Consider the following 22,661-nt stretch of genomic DNA (forward strand, 5'->3'; position numbering starts at 1 on the left):
AATAACCATCGGAAGATATTCTTCGATTGCTACCACACAGTGCTGTAGAATTTTCCTAAGAGAGGTCGGTGGAAAGGAGACGTGCAAGATGTTCTTCTATTGCTTCCACACAGTGGTGTCGAATTTTCCTAGAAGATATATTGAAAGGGAGATCAGTGGAAAGGAGACTTTGACTCACCAGTCGTTGGGCCTCAGGTCTGCCACTGCCTGTTTTGGATGGCTATAAGATTATTGATGGGCTGCTTAAACGCTGCTTGTGAGTTGTGGGTAACATGAAAATTTCAACCAGAAGGTGGTCTGCTAATCTTGTTTTCTTGCTTATTTCTTCAGGTTTTCACTGGCAATTTGTTGATGCATTTACAGATACAATCTTACAAGGTCAATCACTCACAACCTCTCAGACCATCATATCTGCTGGTGGTAACTTTGAATTAGGATTCTTTTCTCCTGGAAAGTCCACAAAATACTATGTGGGGATATGGTACAAGAAATTCTCAGAGCAAACCATTGTGTGGGTAGCTAACCGAGACAATCCATTCACGAATCCGTCCGTGGTTCTTACTGTCAGCACAGATGGCAACCTCGAGATTTTGGAGGGGAAGTTTTCGTACAAGGTGACAAGCATATCATCAAGCAGCAACACTAGTGCCACCCTGTTGGGTTCTGGAAATCTTGTTTTGAGAAATAAGAAGTCAGATGTCTTATGGGAGAGCTTTGACTATCCATCGGACACGCTCCTGCCCGGAATGAAACTTGGATATGACAAAAGGGCTGGAAAAACATGGTCAATGGTGTCATGGAAGAGCGCAGAAGATCCCAGTCCAGGAGATTTCTCCGTGCAGGTCGACCCTAATGGAACTAGCCAGATTTTTAGCCTGCAAGGACCCAACAGGTATTGGACTAGTGGGGTGTGGGATGGGCAGATTTTCAGCCAGGTTCCTGAGATGCGTTTCTTCTACATGTATAAGTACAATACATCCTTTAATGAGAATGAAAGCTATTTTACTTACTCTCTTAATAATCCCTCCATTCTGAGCAGAGTGGTGCTAGATGTGTCAGGCAAGATTAGGCATCTGAATTGTCATGAAGGCACACATGAATGGGGTTTATCTTGGCTTCATCCAAAACACAGTGTGAGGTTTATGTCTATTGTGGGCCTTTCGGAATCTGCACTGGGGATTCTGTTGAATTTTGTGAATGCTTGCCAGGTTTTGAACCTCGCTTCCTTGAAGACTGGAATCTGCAAGACAGATCTGGAGGGTGTGTGAGGAAAGCAGATTTGCAGTGTGTCAATGAAAGCCATGCTAATGGGGAGCGAGACCAGTTTCTTTTGGTGTCTAACGTGAGACTGCCCAAGTATCCAGTAACAATACAAGCAAGGAGTGCTATGGAGTGCGAATCAATTTGCCTGAATAGCTGCCCTTGCTCCGCTTATGCTTATGAGGGAGAGGAGTGTAGAATATGGGGTGGAGATCTTGTAAACGTGGAGCAGCTACCAGATGGTGACAGTAATGGTAGAAGTTTCTATATCAAACTTGCTGCCTCTGAGCTAAATAAGAGAGGTAAGAAAAAAGAGTCATAGTTGTTATTGTAGGAGGACATAAAGCATATGGGTCTTGTTTTATTTTCAATATAAAATGGCCATCGATTCAGCTAAATTTAATATGATATATTTCCTTCCACAGTTTCAAGCAGCAAGTGGAAGGTATGGCTAATTGTTACACTGGCCATATCTTTAACTTCAGCCTTTGTCATTTATGGGATATGGGGAAGGTTCCGAAGAAAAGGTCAGTATTTCTCATGGACAGACGGATGGCCAAGCAATTCAACAGTTTTTAGTTTCCATCTACAAATACAAAACCAGTTCTTTTCTGAAATGAGTTCATTAGCACTGTTATTGAATAATTAAGGTAACATTAGGATTTCATGTTCTGATTATATGTGAGTGTGTATGTGGAATCCAATGTGAGAAATAATTTATTCCCATGCCAGAATTCATACATTCTTATGATATTTAATGTCTGTTTGTTCTTTACCAAGCAGGGGAAGATTTGTTACTATTTGATTTCGGTAACAGCTCAGAAAATACCAACTGCTATGAGCTTGGCGAGACAAATAGACTTTGGAGGGGCGAGAAGAAGGAATTAGTTGATTTGCCCATGTTCAGTTTTGCGAGTGTATCTGCTTCTACAAATAACTTCTCTATTGAAAATAAACTAGGAGAGGGCGGTTTTGGATCTGTTTACAAGGTGAGATTACAACCCCTGACAATAATGTTCTACAATCTGTCCTAGAATGTAAAGACCCACTTGATATATACCAAATTTCTTTTACTTGGTGTAATTGTACTCAGTTGAAATTCCCATGGCAGGGAAAGTCACAAAGAAGATACGAAGTAGCTGTGAAAAGGCTCTCAAAAAGATCTAAACAGGGATGGGAGGAGTTAAAAAATGAAGCCATGCTTATAGCCAAGCTGCAACACAAGAATCTTGTGAAAGTTTTGGGATACTGCATCGAGCGGGATGAGAAGATATTGATTTATGAGTATATGTCCAACAAAAGCTTGGATTTCTTCCTCTTTGGTTTGTAACTTCCATATACATATACTTCCAGTTACTGTATATTCAATGAGAACTTTACACATTCATCATTCTACACCACTTATTTGCTAACATCTATTTATTTGGTGTAAAATGGAGATAGATCCTACAAAACATGGGATTTTGAATTGGAAGACACGGGTTCACATCATTGAAGGGGTTGCTCAGGGACTTCTTTATCTGCATCAATACTCCAGATTCAGGATTATTCATCGAGATTTGAAGGCTAGCAACATTCTTCTGGATAAGGATATGAATCCTAAAATATCAGATTTTGGAATGGCAAGAATATTTGGAGGCAATGAATCAAAAGCAACAAATCATATAGTTGGGACTTAGTAAGTGAAACCTGACAAATTATAAAATATGTGAATGTTCATACAACATTTGAAATCATGCAGCTACTGAATGATTTTTCTCATTAATAATCAAATCCAGTGGCTATATGTCCCCTGAGTATGCTTTGGAAGGTATTTTCTCCACTAAATCTGATGTCTTTAGCTTTGGGGTCATGTTACTGGAGATTTTGAGTGGCAAGAAGAATACTGGATTTTACCAAACCGACTCGCTCAATCTTCTTGGATATGTGAGTAATACAATATTTATTCAGTTACATAACTTTTTATGATGTTTTGATATGCTAATCCCTAGTTTTCAATTCCCTTGTTATATTACCTATCCTGTTGTCTTGGGATACTGGTAAATTTTCACATTATGTCTACCACTCAATTTCAAGGCTTATTTTATATTGTTGGCTGATATATAAAGGACTTTATTATCTTTTACTTTTCGGGAATTTGCATCAATGGATAATTTTCTTCATTTAGGCATGGGATCTGTGGAAAGACAGCAGGGGGCAGGAGTTGATGGATCCAGAGTTGGAAGAGACTTTGCCAACACACATTCTGTTGAGGTACATCAATGTAGGCCTTCTTTGTGTTCAAGAAAGTGCAGACGACAGGCCTACCATGTCTGATGTTGTCTCAATGCTTGGCAATGAAAGTGTACGTTTACCTTCTCCAAAACAACCGGCATTTTCAAATCTGAGAAGTGGGGTGGAACCACATATATCCCAAAACAGGCGTGAAAATTTTTCCTTAAATGGTGTGACACTTTCAGTTATGGAAGCACGATAGTGGTTCAGAACTTAATAAATAATATGCTTAAATTTCAGCATATTGTCTTGTATTGTTCTTGGTGAATTCATAGCTCGTATACTAAAATGGACAAGTGAACTTATGTGTGTATTTTTCTTCCAAAACAGTTTAATAATCATCTTGTACTCAATCCCTATGGATTCAGACCTGTGTCTCATCTTTCAATCTAGAATTGCTACTAAATCCGACTTTATCCGGTCAAATTTGGATTTAATTTGAAAATGATCTGTTCCATTGTCGATCCAAAGAGTAAAATACAACTTTTTTCATTGCTTAGTAGCTAACAAAAGGTGTCACTGGGGCCAATCCAGCTATAGAGAATCAACCACCCCCCTTCCACTTCCTCTCTTATGGATGTTTCTGAATGCCCTGGCATATGTATATCATGTACATATACACCACCAATTTGGCCTGGGATCAGTTTCATCGAGTATTTCAGGAGACAACATAAAACAAGTCAAAAAGTAGATAATTACGAACTAATTGGCCATCCAGCACAGAAAATCCATCTCTCAATGGGGCCTTAAAGCACTTGAATTTACTGTTCTTTCCATCATTATTTTCATTCTGGGCATGGCCTAGATTGAAGAAAGGTCCGATACAAATTGGAAAAGTCATAGAAGGAAATATATCTAGGAGGGAATCCTAACAAAAGGTCTTTCAAAACTGCTACACCTTGCTTTGAATGGTACCTGGTATCTGCATTGAATGAGTGTTTTTCCTATGTCCCACCATTAAAATGAATGGGAGTCTCCAAATTACATAGATTTTTTTTTTTATAATATTATTTTATAAATTTCATAGATTATTAATTTAGTATTTTAGCCCCGAAGTCCGTAAAAAACATTATTTGCTTGAGGTTATCATATTATCATGCATTAATTTATTGAAATTCTACTATTTTTTTCCTTAATTAAGAAGTGAATTTTTAATTTTATTATTATTATTATTATTTTTTAAAAAGGTCACTTTTCAAATCTGAGAAGTGGGGTGGAACCACATATATTTCAAAACAGGCCTGAAATTTGTTCCTTAAATGGTGTGACACTTTCAATTATGGAAGCACGATAATGGTTCAGAACTTAATAAATAATATGCTTAAATTTCAGCATATTGTCTTGCGTTGTTTTTGTGAATTCATAGCTCATGTATTGAAATGGACATGTGATCTTATGTGTGAATTTTTCTTCCAAAACAGTTCAATAATCATTCAGACCTGTGTCTAATATTCTTATCTGAAATTGCTATGAAGTGTGATTTTATCCAGTTGAATTTGGATTTAACTTGATTATGATCTATTCCCTCATCAATCCAAAGAGTGAAGGACAATTTTCAGAGCTCAAAAACCAACAAATGGCACCTTTAGGGCCAATCCAGCTATAGAGAGTCAACTATCCACCTGCCACTTATTCTCTTATATGTGTTTCCGAATGCCCTGGCATATGTATATCATGTACAGATACAGTTCTGTACTACTGTATATTTACTACGAGACTAAGTTCTACTGTTTTGACAATAGTGCAGTGTATATATCTTGCAAGAATATTCTATGGAGCATAATTCCTTTGTGAAATTAGATGTTTCCAGCTAAGGAGTTGATTGTGAATCCTGTGACAAGAGGAACTCGAAATATTACCTCTCACTGAGAATCCTGTGAATTGAAACCTCCTTAACATCTACCATATGAAAATGAATGATTTTTTTTTTTTTCTGTAATTTTATGTATTAGCATGGTAAGTGAATTCAGTTTTCACTGGGCATCTGAAAGAAGATAATTTTGAAAGATAATTTTGAAACAGTTTTTGGTATGGGGAATTGGGTATGAGGATAAGATGCTGCAATTGATGGATATGTCAGTGGGGAAAGAAATTATCAGAACCCAGGTGTAGGTATTAACTTAGCTATAATGGGGGCAGGGGGTGAACAGAAGCAGGGTTAGCTTCAATTTCAGATTCATATCATACAGTGCTTCATTCAACTAGTAATAGCGAAGACAATTCAGCTACTCAGCATAGGAGGGAGGAATTAGTTAAGAAGTTGTAGATTTTTCGCCTTCCAAAACCAAAGTGATCAGACAATTTTCCAGAAAAAAAAAAAAAGTGGTAGAACGTTTCCTGTGACTTATAACACTTCCCATTTGTTTGGACATAATTTGAGTAAAACCCCTTTGGTTGCCAAGAAAACCAAGGAAAATGCAAAAGAGAAATGACTTGAAGTCTACAATTTCTGTAGTTTATGATGGAAAGCTCAAGTAAGGCTAAACGAGCCCATTGACCCTCTCTCATCTCTACAACATAGACTTCAAAAGCAAAATGGGTGAAATAATGGTCATTTATGGGCCCCTGCGCTTAGCTGGGGGATCAGTTTCATTGAATATTTTAGGAGAGATAACATATATCAAGTCAAAAAGTAGATAATTACAAACTAATTTTGCCGTCCAGCATAGAAAATCTAATCCCAGTGGGGCCTCAAGTACATGAATTTAGTGTTCTTTCCATAATTCTTCTCATTCTGGGCATGGTCTAGATTGAAGAAAGGTCCGATACAAATTGGAAAAGTCATAGAAGGAAATATATCTAGAAGGGAATCCTAACAAAAGGTCTTTCAAAACTGCTACACCTTGCTTTGAATGGTAGTTGGTCTCTGCATTGAATGAGTTTTTTTTTTTTTTTTTCCAATGTCCCCTGGAGACAGAAAATATGAAAACATTTCTGAATGGTTCTCCAAAATACAGTGCATGGGAGGTTCCAAGACTTTGAGGGAAAGGAAAGCAGCAGAACCAGCTGGGGAAAATCAGGTATCTGATTTCTTCTATTAATTCATCAGCATGAAAAGGATCGTTTCCTGCCACTCTAATGTTGTTTAATCTATTCAACCACGGAAATTAGGGAAGACTTTGACCAAAATGATGCGCGGTCAAGTTCTGCTACCTGCTACATTGAATTATGCTTATCTAGGGAAGATGCATTAAAGTCTTACAGCATTTGGGATTTTTTTTTTCTTTTTTTCTTTTAAGACACAATTAATTGTCCATAAATTAATAGCTTGGTAACAAGGAAAATCAATTAATTAAGTGAATATTAATTGTGTATTAATTAATAAATCATTAATTTATCAAGATAGTTCTTATTTTTTCAAAATATTGTATTCAATATTATTTATTATAATTGTTAGGAAGTGTCCCAATTTCCTAATTAGTATAAATTTATTTTTTGTAAAGAATATTATATGAATATTTTTAGGTTAATATATTATTGTAATATTAGATTTTCTTATAGGGTAAGGAAAGTTGTTGGAAATATCTTTATACATATTCTAGGTCATGAGGAGAAAAAGTTATGAGATGGAAATGGGCATGTAAAGATTATATGGGGTAAATAGAGATGTGAGGAAGAACGGGAGGTACTCGGTGGAGCGAGATGACTTGTGGTAGGGTAGGGATACGAAGACTAGGAAAACATGAGATGTTTCAAGAACCCAATAATTATATCTGGTTATGTCCTCTATAATGTTTTGGTTCTATCCTCTGTAATGTTCTCTATTATATAATGAAATGATTATCTCTCATCTGTGGACGCAGACATGGTTGGCCGGATGTGATGAGGGAGCAGCAACACCACTCTTCATCTCTAAACTAGACTGTGATGTAGACTTTGGTATGGATCTTGACCCCAACTCAACCTCCACATGTGTGCTTGATTTTTATTGCTCTTTATCACAAGAATATCTAAAAGATGAGTCATGAAGCATAGTAGTTTCATAAAAAATAACATCTCTATTGACCATGACTTTCTTGGTTTTTAGACACCATAGCTTATATCCTTTAACACTAGACTTATAGCCAAGGAAGACACATTTTATAGACCTAGGTTCTAGTTTTCCATTATCAACATGAGTATAGGCAGGACATCTAAATACCTTCAAATCAGGGTAACTAGCAGGAGTACCAGACCATACCTCTTGTGGAGTTCTTTTGTTAGTAGTAGTTGAGGGATAACGATGAATGAGGAAACAAGATGTAGCTTTAGTCCAAAAAGACTTAGGTAAACCAACAATGGAAAGCATACAATGTACTTTCTCCATCAAAGTCCTATTCATTTGCTCTGCCACACCGTTTTGCTGTGGGGTATGATGAACTGTATGATGCCTCGCAATTTCTTCTGACTTGCATAGAACATTAAATTCATAAGAATAAAACTCCAAGCCATTATCAGTGCGAAGACGTTTTACCTACTTCCATGTTTGCTTCTCAGTCATAATCGTCCACTCCTTGAATGTAGCTAACATATCACTCTTTTTCTTCAAGAAGAACACCCAAACTTTTCTGGAAAAATCATCAATGATAGTTAACATATAACTAACACCTCCCTTAGAAGGCACCCTAGATGGTCCCCGAAAATTAGAATGTATATAATTGAGTGTCCTCTTTGTGTTGTGAATGCCTTTTGTGAATTTGACTCTTCTCAGCTTCCCAAAAACGCAGTTCTCATAGAACTTCAGTTTTCTAATACTCTAACCATTAAGAAGTCCTCTTTTGCTCAATTCAATCATCCCATTCTCACTCATATGCCTAAGGCGCATATGCCAAAGTCTAGTAACATCACCATCTAATAAGGAAGAAGTAGCAACAACTACATCACTTATAACTGTGGATCCCTACAAGACATATAATTTGGTAGATCTTTTCTGCCATTTCATCACAACAAGAACACATTTACTAACCTTTAAGACTCCACCTTCACCAGTATACTTGTACCCTTTTGAATCAAGAGTACTCAATGAGATAAAGTTCCTTTTTAGATTTGGAATGTGTCTCATATCACCAAACATAGATGGACATTCAAGAATAAAGATTAGAATTAGATTTGAACCCAAACATCATTTAAATAAGAGATTGTATAGGTCATTATAGAAGATTATTATTAAATTTGGCCTGAAAAATAAATCTCTTACATTTTACTCCCTACTATAAGTGACCTACCACCAGCCTAAAAAGAAGAAATGTGGGCTTAATGAGGGTTTTTTTTTTGTTGATATTTTCCATTTATATAACTAACTTGAACAATGTTGTACCCTTAAAAGTAGAAAAGATCCATGTAGTATTCTTCGGTTTATTATGGTTATGTTTGGTTATGAGAAAATTTAAAGGAAAATGTGAAAAAAAGAAAATAAAAAAGAAAAATAAAAGGAAAGAAAATTAAAAATGGGTTTAAATTCAATGAATTATTTTTATATGCTTCTCCAAACTCATTTCACTTTTTTTTTTCATTATAGTAAGATTAAATAATTTAAAAATATATAAAATTTTAACTAATTTTATTTTATTTTATATTTTTTCATAATGAAACTAAATATAAGAAAACTATTTTTTTTAATATTTTCCGGAGACTAAATATAGCCTAGATGTATCTAGTAGAAAGATCCAACATGGGGTTGGAAAAAAATCATGGAAGAAGATATATCTTGAAGGGGAGATCAAAGGATATTAAATGGGACTATGACCCACACCTGAGATTTATGGGCTGCTTAGTGGAACAAACCAGATTTTTATCCACCATATTGAATATTGAATATGGTATTCTTCCAATTATTAAAATTAGTGCGTTGCTTTGCCTTTTCTCAACTATTTGCTTTAAAATGTACATATTTCTTGCAAAAATGACATTGTTTCCCCTTGTAATTATGCTTTTGTGCCCTCTTTTCAAAAGCGCCTATAGCATTTTTGTCTTTAGAAATCTCCACCTTTGAGAATACCAATTCAATATTCATCTCCACTCATGACCTGTTCAATCTTTCTTCATGTGCTAAGAAAGAATCCATTAGTTCATTTAACCAATAAATAGTCAAAATCTTCTGACTTTATGGTAGCGGCGAATCATCAAATTTTGAAGGGAGACTCGTCGATTTTTTTTTTACAATTTTCTAATTTGAAATATTTTTATCATAAGTCCTTATTTGATTTAAATAACACTAACTCTAGAGAGAAAACCTAGCCCAGATACGTTTACTTTCATGAAAGAGTCTCAATCAAATTCCCCACCAAGAGTTTAAAGATTTACCATGGTCACCTTTTTATTCCCAAGAAATTCTTGTTTCAAAGTCGTCCAAATTTGAATTGGCAGCGTTTGCAAGTCAATGGAGTTGACTTGCGAGTCTCCTACAAAGTGGCTTCCATGGAGCTTCCACTATTGATATAAACATTTTTATAAACTAGATGGCAAGATCATGTAACATAAAGAAGGTCTTCATCTTAATGCTTCAAAATTCATAATTCTCTCCATTGAAAATAATATTTTCATGGTTGATTAACCCTATGAGTTGGATGATAAAAGTGTTAATATCGAGTTGGAGGCAAAACCAATAACCATCGGAAGATATTCTTCGATTGCTACCACACGGTGCTGTAGAATTTTCCAAAGGGAGGCCAGTGTAAAGGAGACGTGCAAGATGTTCTTCTATTGCTTCCACACAGTGGTGTCGAATTTTCCTAGAAGATATATTGAAAGGGAGATCAGTGGAAAGGAGACTTTGACTCACCGGTCGTTGGGCCTCAGGTCTGCCACTGCCTGTTTTGGATGGCTATAAGATTATTGATGGGCTGCTTAAACGCTGCTCATGAGTTATGGTTAACATGAAAATTTCAACCAGAAGGTGGTCTGCTAATCTTGTTTTCTTGCTTATTTCTTCAGGTTTTCACTGGCAATTTGTTGATGCATTTACAGATACAATCTCACAAGGTCAATCACTCACAACCTCTCAGACCATCGTATCCGCTGGTGGTAACTTTGAATTGGGTTTCTTTTCTCCTGGAAAGTCCACAAAATACTATGTGGGGATATGGTACAAGAAAATCTCAGAGCAAACCATTGTGTGGGTAGCTAACCGAGACTATTCATTCACAAATCCATCCGTGGTTCTTACTGTCAGCACAGATGGCAACCTCGAGATTTTGGAGGGGAAGATTTTGTACAAGGTGACAAGCATATCATCAAACAGCAACACTAGTGCCACCCTGTTGGATTCTGGAAATCTTGTTTTGAGGAATGGCAACTCAGATATCTTATGGGAGAGCTTTGACTATCCAACGGACACACTCCTGCCCGGAATGAAAATCGGATATGACAAAAGGTCTGGAAAAACATGGTCATTGGTGTCATGGAAGAGCGCAGAAGATCCCGGTCCAGGAGATTTCTCCGTGCAGGTCGACCCTAATGGAACTAGACAGATTTTTAGCCTGCAAGGACCCAACAGGTATTGGACTACTGGGGTGTGGGATGGGCAGATTTTCAGCCAGATTCCTGAGTTGCGTTTCTACTACTTTTATAGGTACAATACATCCTTTAATGAGAATGAAAGCTATTTCACTTACTCTTTTCATAATCCCTCCATTCTGGGCAGAGTGGTGGTAGATGTGTCAGGCCAGGTTAGGAAACTGAAATGGCATGAAGGCACACATGAATGGCATTTATTTTGGCTTCAACCAAAAATACAGTGTGAGATTTATGCTTACTGTGGGCCTTTTGGAACCTGCACTCGGGATTCTGTTGAATTTTGTGAATGCTTACCAGGTTTTGAACCTCGCTTCCCTGAAGACTGGAATCTGCAAGACAGATCTGGAGGGTGTGTGAGGAAAGAAGATTTGCAGTGTGTTAATGAAAGCCATGCTAACGGGGAGCGAGACCGGTTTCTTTTGGTGTCTAACGTGAGACTGCCCAAGTATCCAGTAACACTGCAAGCAAGGAGTGCTATGGAGTGCGAATCAATTTGCCTGAATCGCTGCTCTTGCTCTGCTTATGCTTATGAGGGAGAGTGTAGAATATGGGGTGGAGATCTTGTAAACGTGGAGCAGCTACCAGATGGTGACAGTAATGCTAGAAGTTTCTATATCAAACTTGCTGCCTCTGAGCTAAATAAGAGAGGTAAGAAAAAAGAGTCATAGTTGTTATTGTAGGAGGACATAAAGCATATGGGTCTTGTTTTATTTTCAAAATAAAATGGTCATTGATTCAGCTAAATTTAATTTAATATGATATATTTCCTTCTACAGTTTCAAGCAGCAAGTGGAAGGTATGGTTAATTGTTACACTGGCCATATCTTTAACTTTAGTATTTGTCAATTATGGGATATGGCGAAGGTTCCGAAGAAAAGGTCAGTATTTCTCATGGACAGAAGGATGGCCAAGCAGTTCAACAGTTTTTAGGTTCCATCTGCAAATACAAAGCCAGTTCTTTTTTTTTAATGAGTTCATTACCACTGTTATTGAATAATTAAGGTAACATTAGGATTTCATGTTCTGATTACATGTGAGTGTGTATGTGGAATCCAATGTGAGAAATAATTTATTCCCATGCCAGAATTCCTACATTCTTATAATATTTAATGTTTCTTTGTTCTTTACCAAGCAGGGGAAGATTTGTTAGTATTTGATTTCGGTAACAGCCCAGAAGATACCACCTGCTATGAGCTTGGCGAGACAAATAGACTTTGGACGGGCGAGAAGAAGGAAGTTGATTTGCCCATGTTCAGTTTTGCGAGTGTATCTGCTTCTACAAATAACTTCTCTATTGAAAATAAACTAGGAGAGGGCGGTTTTGGATTTGTTTACAAGGTGAGATTATAACGCCTGACAATAATGTTCTACAATCTGTCCTGGAATGTAAAGGCCCACTTGATATATACCAAATTTCTTTTACTTGGTGTAACTGTAGTCTGTTGAAATTCTCATGACAGGGAAAGTCGCAAAGAGGATATGAGGTAGCTGTGAAAAGACTCTCAAAAAGATCTAAACAGGGATGGGAGGAGTTAAAAAATGAAGCCATGCTTATAGCCAAGCTGCAACACAAGAATCTTGTGAAAGTTTTGGGATACTGCATCGAGCGGGATGAGAAGATATTGATTTATGAGTATATGTCCAACAAAAGCTTGGATTTCTTCCTCTTTGGTTTGTAACTTCCACATACATATGCTTCCAGCTACTGTATATTCAATGAGAACTTTACACATTCATCATTCTACACCACTTATTTGCTAACATCTATTTATTTGGTGTAAAATGGAAATAGATCCTACAAAACGCGGGATTCTGAATTGGGAGACGCGAGTTCGCATCATTGAAGGGGTTGCTCAGGGACTTCTTTATCTCCATCAGTACTCCAGATTGAGAGTTATTCATCGAGATTTGAAGGCTAGCAACATTCTTCTGGATAAAGACATGAACCCTAAAATATCAGATTTTGGAATGGCAAGAATTTTTGGAGGAAATGAAACAAAAGCAACAAAACATATAGTTGGGACTTAGTAAGTGAATCCTAACGCATTGTAAAATATGTGGATTGTCTCATAACATGCTTTTTTTCTACATATATATTTGTAATCATGCAATTACTAAATGAATTGTTTTAATAATGAATCCAGTGGCTACATGTCCCCCGAGTATGTTTTGCGAGGTCTCTTTTCAACTAAATCTGATGTTTTTAGCTTCGGGGTCTTGTTACTAGAGATTCTAAGTGGCAAGAAGATTACTGAATTTTATTATAGTGACTCGCTCAATCTTCTTGGATATGTAAGTAACACAATTTTCCTCTTATGTAGCTAAAGTTATCATGTTTACTATTATATTTCAAGCTTTAAGTTACATACTTGAATGCAATTGACCGAATTAGGACTATATATCTTTTTTCTTTTTTCGGGAATGTGCATCAAAGTATAATTTTCTTTCCTTTAGGCATGGGATCTGTGGAAAAACAACAGAGGACAAGAGTTGATTGATCCAGCATTGAATGAGATATCTTTGAGACATATTCTGTTAAGGTACATCAATGTTGCCCTTCTTTGTGTTCAAGAAAGTGCAGATGATAGGCCCACCATGTCCGATGTTGTCTCCATGCTTGTCAAGGAAAATGTACTTTTATCTTCTCCAAATGAGCCAGCCTTCTCAAATCTATCGAGTATGAAACCACATGCATCTCAAGATAGGCTTGAAATTTGTTCCTTAAATGATGTAACACTTTCAAGCATGGGAGCACGATAGGTGTTCTAAATTTCAGATTGCATATGCTTAAATGTCTTCAGCATATTGTCTAGTATTATTATTGGCCATCAAGTGGATTGTTGATGTACTGAAAGTGTGAACTTTTGTATGTATTTTTCTTTCAATGCAGTTCAATAATGTGCTTAATTTTACTCAATCCTCAAGGATTCAGACCTGTATCTCATCTTCCCATCTGTAATTGCTACTGAATCTGCTTTTATGCATTGCCAATCCAGACACTAAAATACAACCCTCAGAGCTTACTGCAAATATTCAACTAGTGCTAGGAAAGACGAGCTTTTGCGCATGCTACAGCTAAGCATAAGTACTAATTAACATATAGGCAAGAGGGAAAGTGAGGAAGGAAAGCAGCTATAGATTTTTTTGCCTTTTAAACTGTGATAGCATCTAGCATTTTTTTAAGAGAAGAAATAGTATAATTTAATTGAGTACTCGTAAAACCTTCTTTTCCTATTGGACATGGTTTCAATAAAACCCATTTGGTTGCCAAGAAATCTGAGGAAATTCCCTTAATTCTATGGGTTCAAGAACAAGCCGAGTCCAGTACGACTCGGCCGAGTCGTATGGACTCATACTCAAAACAGGAATCGCTTAAACTCGGTTAACTTAACGGAGATTCCGAGTTGACTCGATTGAACCGTTCGTGTTAACAAAAGAAATCGTTTTTTCACTTTCGAATCACAGGAGAGGAACAACAAACGAGATGTGAACCTAAAAAACCTCTGAAAAATCAAAGATTGTCTTCAAAAGGAAAAGTTTCTCAACAACCATGATGAAGAGGAAGAAAGACATCAGTCTAACCCATGACTGAGTCTTTGAGGTGCACAAGAAGAAGAGGTTGAGGTATTACTAACTTCAGAACGATCATGGATGTGGAGCGCCTTCGATGGTCCCGGTGTTGTAACTGGTGTGATGAGAAGATTCCCTCCATTGACGTGAGCGGCCATCGCTGCATCTGGTCTCTCCTCTCTCTAATTTTGGTCTCAGTTCTCGCCTGCTTCTGTCTGCCTTCCTCCCTCTCTCTCTCTCTCTCTCTCCCTGGTACGGGTGAGTTAGTGATTTGAAGAAAGGGTAGCAATTGGTGCCAGAAAACTGGGGATTTGAAGACATGGTGGTCAATGTTTTAATATCAAAAGTATTTATAATTGTATATGTTAATATTAGGTAATATATTATCAAATTTTATAGTCTTTGTTTTTTTATGATAATAGTTTATTATTTTATATATTAATGGTGTGATATAAATTCTATTAGCTTAAGTAAAGTATTATTTTATATGGCAATGGTAGCATATTTGATGTATTAATTTATTATTAACAATATATTCAAGTCATTTAATTTATTATTATATTAACATATTAAAATCATTTAATTAATATGATTACTTTGTTTAATAAATATAATTTTATATTATATTTAAACATAAAGTGTTGTAATCATTTAATCAAAATTAAAAATAAAATTAATGATTGAATTATGTCTTTTAGTAAAAATATCATTATAGTTGAAATAAAATAATTTTCAATTCTTAATATTATCATAAATTGTTTTTGTGGAGACTTTATAACTATTTAAATAATATTAAATGTGAGAAATTTTATTTTATAATTTTTAAGCTTATTTAATTATATTTGTTTTTCTAAAAAATTTCAAAATATTTTTAAAATTTTAAAATTTTTTAGTTATCTTATTTTGCATACCGCTCGATACCAAGTCGAGATGTTGAGACCGTTATGCCTTGGGACCCTCCAAATTAATGATTGATATCGTCACTTCAATTATATGAATATAAAAAATAAATATGTAAAGAAATACCATAAGACATAATAATAGTATTTTAAAATATTTTTAGCATATTGATATAAATATATATATTTTTTAGTTTTTAATTAGTATATTTTATGTATCAATCAATATCGCTTTGACATCTTCGATTTAAATGATGAAAATAGTATCAATTTTTCAAAAAAAAAAAAAAAAAAGGAAATGATTTTTTAAGGCTAAAGTATTAATCTTTAGGTTTAGATGTTCCCAAACCTTCAATTCTAAGTGTTGAAGACGACTTCGAAGTTGTTGGAAGTCTTGTAAATCTACGATTTTCTATCTGATGATTTGAACCTTGATCTTAATGCACTTTTAGTGGAGATCGATGGAAGAAAGGGTGGAAACTATGAGTCTTTCTCTTTGAAGGTGGAAGATGACTTTCTAGAAAAAGTTATGGAAACTTTAACCCCAAGATCGATGTACCTTAAGACCTTTCAAGTCAATGACCCATACCATAACTTTCAACCATAAGATGGACACTAAAAAAAAAGAATTAGAGTTGGATTTGAACACAAACCTCTTTCAAAGAAGAGAATGTACCTATCATTATGGAAAATTATTATTAAATTTGGGTGGCAAAATATATCTCCTATATTTTAACCCCTACCATAAGTGACTTTGCGTAAGCGTAAAAAGAAGAACTATAGAAAAGATGCCTTAGGTATCTGCCGATTATGAACTGTATCTAGTAAAAGATCCTACACGGTGTCCGAAAAACTATAGAAGAAGATAAATCTTGAAGGGAAGATCAATGTAAATGGGTCTATGACTCGCCACTCCATGATTTATGGGCTGCTTAAACTCTGATGATGGGTTATGGGTAGCATGAAAATTTCAGCCAGAGGGTGGTCTGTCAATCTTGCTTGTTTCTTCATGTTTTCACTTGGAATTTGCTGATGCATTTATAGACACAATCTTACAAGGTCAGTCAATCACAACTTCTCAAACCATCGTATCCGTTGGTGGTGACTTTGAATTAGGATTCTTTTCTCTTGGAAACTCCACAAAATACTATGTGGGGATATGGTACAAGAAAGTGTCAGAGCAAACCATTGTGTGGGTAGCTAACCGAGGTTATTCATTCACAAATCTATATGTGGTTCTTACTATCATCCCAGATGGTAACCTTGAGATTTGGGAAGGGAAAATTTCATACAAGGTGACAAACGTATCATCAAATAGAAACACCGATGCCACCCTGTTGGATTCAAGAAATTTTGTCTTGAGAAATGAGAAGTCGGATATCTTATGGTAGAGCTTTGACTATCTATTGGACATGATCTTGCCCAGAATGAACATTGGATATGACAGAAGGGCTGGAAAAACATGGTCATTGGTGTCATGGAAGAGCACAGAAGATCCTAGTCTAGGAGTTTTTATTTGAGAATTCATTACAATATATTTTCTTGTTAGCTTTTTTCCTATAATGTGTGGCCATATACAATTATATTTGTATGAATATTATTTAAGGGTATCAATTAATAGGTAGGTGAATCAATTGATTGGGTATCCAAGAGTCTTATGTATGGAAGACTCAAATTTATAAATAGGGAGTTAGAAAATTTAACTCATATGAATGTGGTGTTACAACTTTTGTAACCCCATCATTATGAAATTTATTTGTACGTTATGTTTATGAGTAATGGAGGAAAACGGAAAAGTATAACCTATGCAATTATATAGATGCATTCAAGTTCATAACCCACCATTACCCATTAATTTGTACATAATGGGTGTAAATAATGAGTATAACTCTCATATAGTCTTTGATGGGAAGTCTAAGAGATGTACAATTTTTTTTATAAGTTGAGGTCCCAAGCCACACTCTTATTCTTATGTCTTTTTGTTGATTTATTTTTAACAACATACACTACACAAGTGACCCATCCACTATATGAGAGTAGTGAGTCGAAGACCTTGCCAATCCAATTCACAAGGTAACTCAATCTCACTTCAAAAGTGTTATTGATATCATGAATCAAGGTAAGAATATGATCATTATTTGAATACTTATATTTATTTTGTTTTATGCATCCAAAATGGTTTTATAAAATAATAATTTCCGCATAAAGTTTATAAAAGTTTGGTTGACGTTGACATTTTTTTCTATTTTTAAATTCTTCTAATTAGTTATAATTTCCTATTTTTGTTGTAATCCCCTAATTTTAGGATTGTTTCTTATTTTTGTATTTTGGGTAGATTGTTTCTTATTTTTTGTATTTTAGGTTTTGTGTATATATATTCATTTTTAATTAATGGAAAAGTCAAGCCATTGTTTCTCAATGATCCTTTCTCTGCTTCAACAGTTTTCTCTTGGAACATGACCCTATTTTTGTGTTTTAGGTTTTCTGTATATATATTCATTCTTAATCAAGGGAAAAGTCAAGCCATTGTTTCTCAATAATATTCTACTTCAACATGGTATCAAGAGCCTAATTTTCTTGGGTGTATTTTCTTCTTTTTTTCTTCCCTTTTCCTTAATGGCTTCCAGTGCATCCTTCTCTTCTACCAACAATCCTATCACTATCCAAAACTCTCAAGATCCTCAAGATCCTCTCCTTATAGTTAATCTCTCCAATATCACCAAATTGTCATCCATCAATTATCTTACATAGAGCCTTCAAATCCAATCTCTTCTTGAAGGTTATGATCTTCATCACTTCATTGTTGGCGCTCATACTCCACCACCACCCACCGTCACCATCACTTGTGTTGCATCCCCAAATCCAGTATACACAACCTAGAAGCGTCAGGATCGTCTCATCTTTAACGCTCTCCTTGGTGCTATCTCCGTTTCACTACAACCGCTTATTGTTTGCACCACCATTTCCCTTGATGCATGGCAAACCTTAGTTAATACCTATGCCAAACCCTTGATAATTTCTCTCCACCAATGGTATATCCCATCTTACTACACCACATACACCTGAACACAATGGTCTTTTCGAATGACGTCATTGTCATATTGTTGAAACCGGTCTATCTCTTCTCACTTATGCATCGATACCTTTAACTTATTGGACTTACGCCTTTGCTACTGTTGTATATCTCATCAACTGTATGCCCACACCCATACTACATCTCTCATCTCTTTTTGACCAACTCTTTGAGTCTCCACCCAACTACACTAAACTTCGGGTGTTCGGTTGCTTATGTTATTCGTGGCTTTGTCCTTATTATCAACATAACTTGACTCTCGTTCCACTTCTTGTGTTTTTCTTGGTTACTCTTCCTACACCACCTATTATATATTGTGACAATGTTGGTGCCATCTATCTCTATTCTAATCCAATCTGTCATTCACGCATGAAACATGTGGCAATTGACTATCACTTTATTCGGGGTCAAGTTCAATTAGGTGTTCTTCGTGTTACTCATGTTTTCTCAGCAAATCAACTTGCCGACGCTCTTACTCAACCGCTTCCACAAAGCCGCTTCCAAGAATTACGGGTCAAGATTGGCGTCTCCTCCGGAGCTCTATCTTGAGGGGGCATATTAGAGAATTCATTACAATATATTTTCTTTCTATTTTTAAATTCGTCTAATTAGTTGTAATTTCCTATTTTTGTTGTAATCCCCTAATTTTAGGATTGTTTCCTATCTTTGTGTTTTGAGCTAATTCTAGGATTGTTTCTTATTTTTGTGTTTTGAGTAGATTGTTTCTTATTTTTTGTATTTTAGGTTTTGTGTATATATATTCATTTTTAATTAATGGAAAAGTCAAGCCATTGTTTCTCAATGATCCTTTCTCTGCGTCAACAGTTTTCTCCTGGAACATGACCCTAATGGAACTAGCCAGATTTTATCTTGCAAGGGAATAGCAGGTACTGGACTAGTAGTGTCCGGGATGGGCAGGTTTTTAGCCTGCTTCCTGAAATGCGTTTAGACAATATATTGAAATACAATTATTCCTTTAGTAAGGATGAGAGCTATTTCAATTACTCTCTCTATAATTCTTCCATTATAAGCAGAGTTGTCCTGGATGTGTCAGGGCAGATTAAGCAAATGACATGGATTGAAGACACTCATCATTGGAAATTGTTTTGGTCTCAACCCAGAACACAATGTCAGGTTTATGCTTACTGTGGGCCTTCTAGAATCTGCAATCTGGATTCCTATGAGTATTGTGAATATTTGCCTGGTTTTGAACCTCGCTCCCCCAGAAACTGGGAATTGCAAGACAGATCTGGAGGGTATGTGAGGAAAGCAGATTTGCAGTGTGTCAATGGAAGTCATGGTGATGGGGAGAGAGACCAGTTTCTTTTGGTGTCTAATGTAAGACTGCCCGAGTATCCACTAACATTGCAAGCAAGAGTGCCATGGATTGCAAGTCAGTCAGCCTGAATAACTGCTCTTGCTCTGCTTATGCTTATGACAGCGAGGAGTGTACAGTATGGAGTGGATATCTTCTAAACCTGCAACAGCTAACTGACAGTAATGCTGGAGATTTCCATCTCAAACTTGCTGACTCTGAGCAAAATAGGAGAGGTAAGAAAAAGGGAATGCTCATACTAGTTGTTGTAGGACATAAAACATATAAAATGGCTATTGATTCAGTTAAGTTAAATGTCATATATTTCCTTCTACAGTTTCAAGCAACAAGTAGAAGCTATGGCTCATTGTTACACAAGCCATTTCTGTAACTTTAGCCTTTGTCACATTTGGAATATGGACAAGGCTCCAAAGAAAAGGTCAGTATTTCTCATGGATAGAAGATGACCAAACAATTCAAGGCTATTTAGATTCCATCAACACATACAAAACCATTTCTTATTTGATATGAATTCATTACCATTGTTGTAGAATAATTAAGTTCATATTAGAGTTTCAATCTCCTGATTACAGTATTGAATTAGCTTATTCCCATGCCAGAATTCTTACATTCTTATAGAATTTAATATCTGTTTGTTCTTTGCCAAGCAGGGGAAGATTTGTTACTGTTTGATTTCAGTGACAGCTCAGAAGATACCAACCATGAACTTAGTGAGGCAAATAAAGGTTGGAGAGGAGAGAAGAAGGAAGTTGATTTGCCAATGTTCAGTTTTGCGAGTGTATCTGCTGCTACCAATAACTTCTCTATTGAAAATAAACTAGGAGAGGGAGGTTTTGGACCAGTTTATAAGGTGAGCTTAGTATGACTAACAGTAATGCCTCTCAGAAAAGAAATGTGAAATTTTTTGTTACTGTTCTACAATCCCTCAACTGTAAATGCCCATTAGGCAGACACAAATTTTCTTTTACTTGGTGTGGTTGTTGTACTCAGTTGAAATCCCCATGATAGGGAAAGTCACAAAGAGGATATGAGGTAGCTGTGAAAATACTTTCAAAAAGATCTAGACAGGGTTGGGAGGAATTAAAAAATGAAACCATGCTTATAGCTAAGCTCCAACATAAGAATCTTGTTAGACTTTTGGGCTGCTGCATTGAGCTAGATGAGAAGATACTGATTTATGAGTATATGCCCAATAAAAGCTTAGATTTCTTCCGTTCTAGTTTGTAGTTCTCAATATATCTAAACTTTTGTTTATCCTATGCTCAATAAAAAGCTTTTTTCATTCATTGTTGTTAGCCTCTTATTTACTGACACCAGTTTGTATTTCTTTGGTGTAAAATTGGGATAGATCTTGCAAGACATGGGATTCTGGACTAGGAGACATGCATTCACATAATTGAAGGGGTTGCTCAGGGATTTCTTTATCTCCATCAATACTCCAGATTGAGGATTATTCATTGAGATCTGAAGGCTAACAACATTCTTTTGGATATGGACATGAACCCCAAAATATCAGATTTTGGAATGGCAAGAATTTTTGGAGGAAATTAGTTGATAGCAACAAATCATATTATTGGGACTTGGTAAGTGAATCCTTGCAAACTGTAAAATATGTGGATTCTCACACAACATGGCCTTTCTTTTGTATATATATGTACATTTTTGTCACAAGGCAACTACTAAATGGTTTGGTCTAATAATGAAATTCAGTGGCTACATGTCCCTTGAATATGCTTTCGAAGGCCTCCTTTCAACTGAATCAGATGTCTTTAGCTTCAGGGTCTTGTTATGGGAGATTCTAAGAGGCGAAAAGAATACCGGATTTTACCAGAGTGACTCACTCAATCTTCTTGGATATGTGAGTAACACAATCTACAATGTTCTAATATGTTAATTATTGATTTACTAGTCAGTAAATTTTCACATCTTGTTTACTAGTCAATTTTAAGCTGATGTTCTTTGCATGCAATAAAAAGGACTATACATTTGTTTTTCTTCTCTGGAAATTTGCATCAAGAGAACATTTTCTTTCGTTCAAGCATGGGATCTGTGGAAAAACAACATAGGGCTGGACTTGATGGATCCAATATTGAGTTGGGAGGCACGGGTTCACATCATTCAAGGGGTGGCCCAGGGGGACTTCTTTATCTACATTAGTACTCTAGATTGAGAATTATTCATCGAGATTTGAAGACTAGCAACACTCTTTTGGATAAGAACATGAACAAAACATATAGTTGGGACTTAGTAAGTGAATAGTAACACATTGTAAACAATTCAAAACATGTTAAAACATTATCATACTCATTTTTATGTCGAATTTAAATTTTTAAAATTTTGTACAAAACAATTTGCGCTTATAGCTTTTTAAATAAGAAAACTATTTTATATTTTTAAAATAAAATAATGCAATTGTGGCATGTGAAGAAATTTTTATTTTTATGGATAAATATATTTTACAAATTTTATATAAATTTATTTTTTATTTATATCTATTTTTTTTCAATGTTTTTAGAATCAAATTGATCATTGAACCAAAAAAGTTACTGGTCCACAATTCATTGGTTGGATCGGTGGTCGAACCGTGATTGAATCAGTGATGTTATAAATAAGTAATTTATATATTATTAAAATTAAAAATATTATATAAATTTTTTTAGATATATAAAAAAAATAAAAATCAAGAATATTTATTTTTTCATCTTTAATATTATCAAATTAACATATAGATATATTAATATTTTAACATTTGATT

At 35.5% G+C, this 22,661-nt stretch overlaps 1 protein-coding gene and 1 pseudogene across 1 annotated transcript; both read left to right on the plus strand.

Moving 5' to 3' along the window:
- The first annotated feature begins 1,129 nt into the window (after nt 1-1,129).
- On the plus strand, nt 1,130-14,038 carry LOC117909104 (G-type lectin S-receptor-like serine/threonine-protein kinase B120). The gene is made up of 16 exons (XM_034823004.1): nt 1,130-1,562; nt 1,686-1,787; nt 2,044-2,249; nt 2,372-2,582; nt 2,704-2,938; nt 3,039-3,186; nt 3,428-3,727; nt 6,492-6,554; nt 7,338-7,413; nt 10,378-11,676; nt 11,805-11,906; nt 12,164-12,366; nt 12,489-12,699; nt 12,821-13,055; nt 13,173-13,320; nt 13,483-14,038. Exons 1-16 carry the CDS (start codon nt 1,388-1,390, stop codon nt 13,786-13,788), a joined length of 4,020 nt encoding a protein of 1,339 aa, XP_034678895.1. The 5' UTR covers nt 1,130-1,387; the 3' UTR covers nt 13,789-14,038.
- A 637-nt stretch (nt 14,039-14,675) lies between these two features.
- Nucleotides 14,676-21,800, plus strand: LOC117909105 (annotated as a pseudogene).
- The last annotated feature ends 861 nt before the right edge of the window (nt 21,801-22,661 follow it).

Source organism: Vitis riparia, chromosome 19, assembly GCF_004353265.1.
Source record: "Vitis riparia cultivar Riparia Gloire de Montpellier isolate 1030 chromosome 19, EGFV_Vit.rip_1.0, whole genome shotgun sequence".
Classification (NCBI taxonomy): Eukaryota; Viridiplantae; Streptophyta; class Magnoliopsida; order Vitales; family Vitaceae; genus Vitis; species Vitis riparia.

Excerpts from the sequence above, each read along its gene's own strand:
- LOC117909104 (XM_034823004.1), top strand. The coding sequence starts at position 1,388 with ATGGAGTGCGAATCAATTTGCCTGAATAGCTGCCCTTGCTCCGCTTAT. Across the intron at positions 11,907-12,163 it reads GCGAAGGTTCCGAAGAAAAG|GGGAAGATTTGTTAGTATTT; the intron begins GTCAGTATTTCT and ends TTTACCAAGCAG. Across the intron at positions 12,700-12,820 it reads CTTGGATTTCTTCCTCTTTG|ATCCTACAAAACGCGGGATT; the intron begins GTTTGTAACTTC and ends AAATGGAAATAG.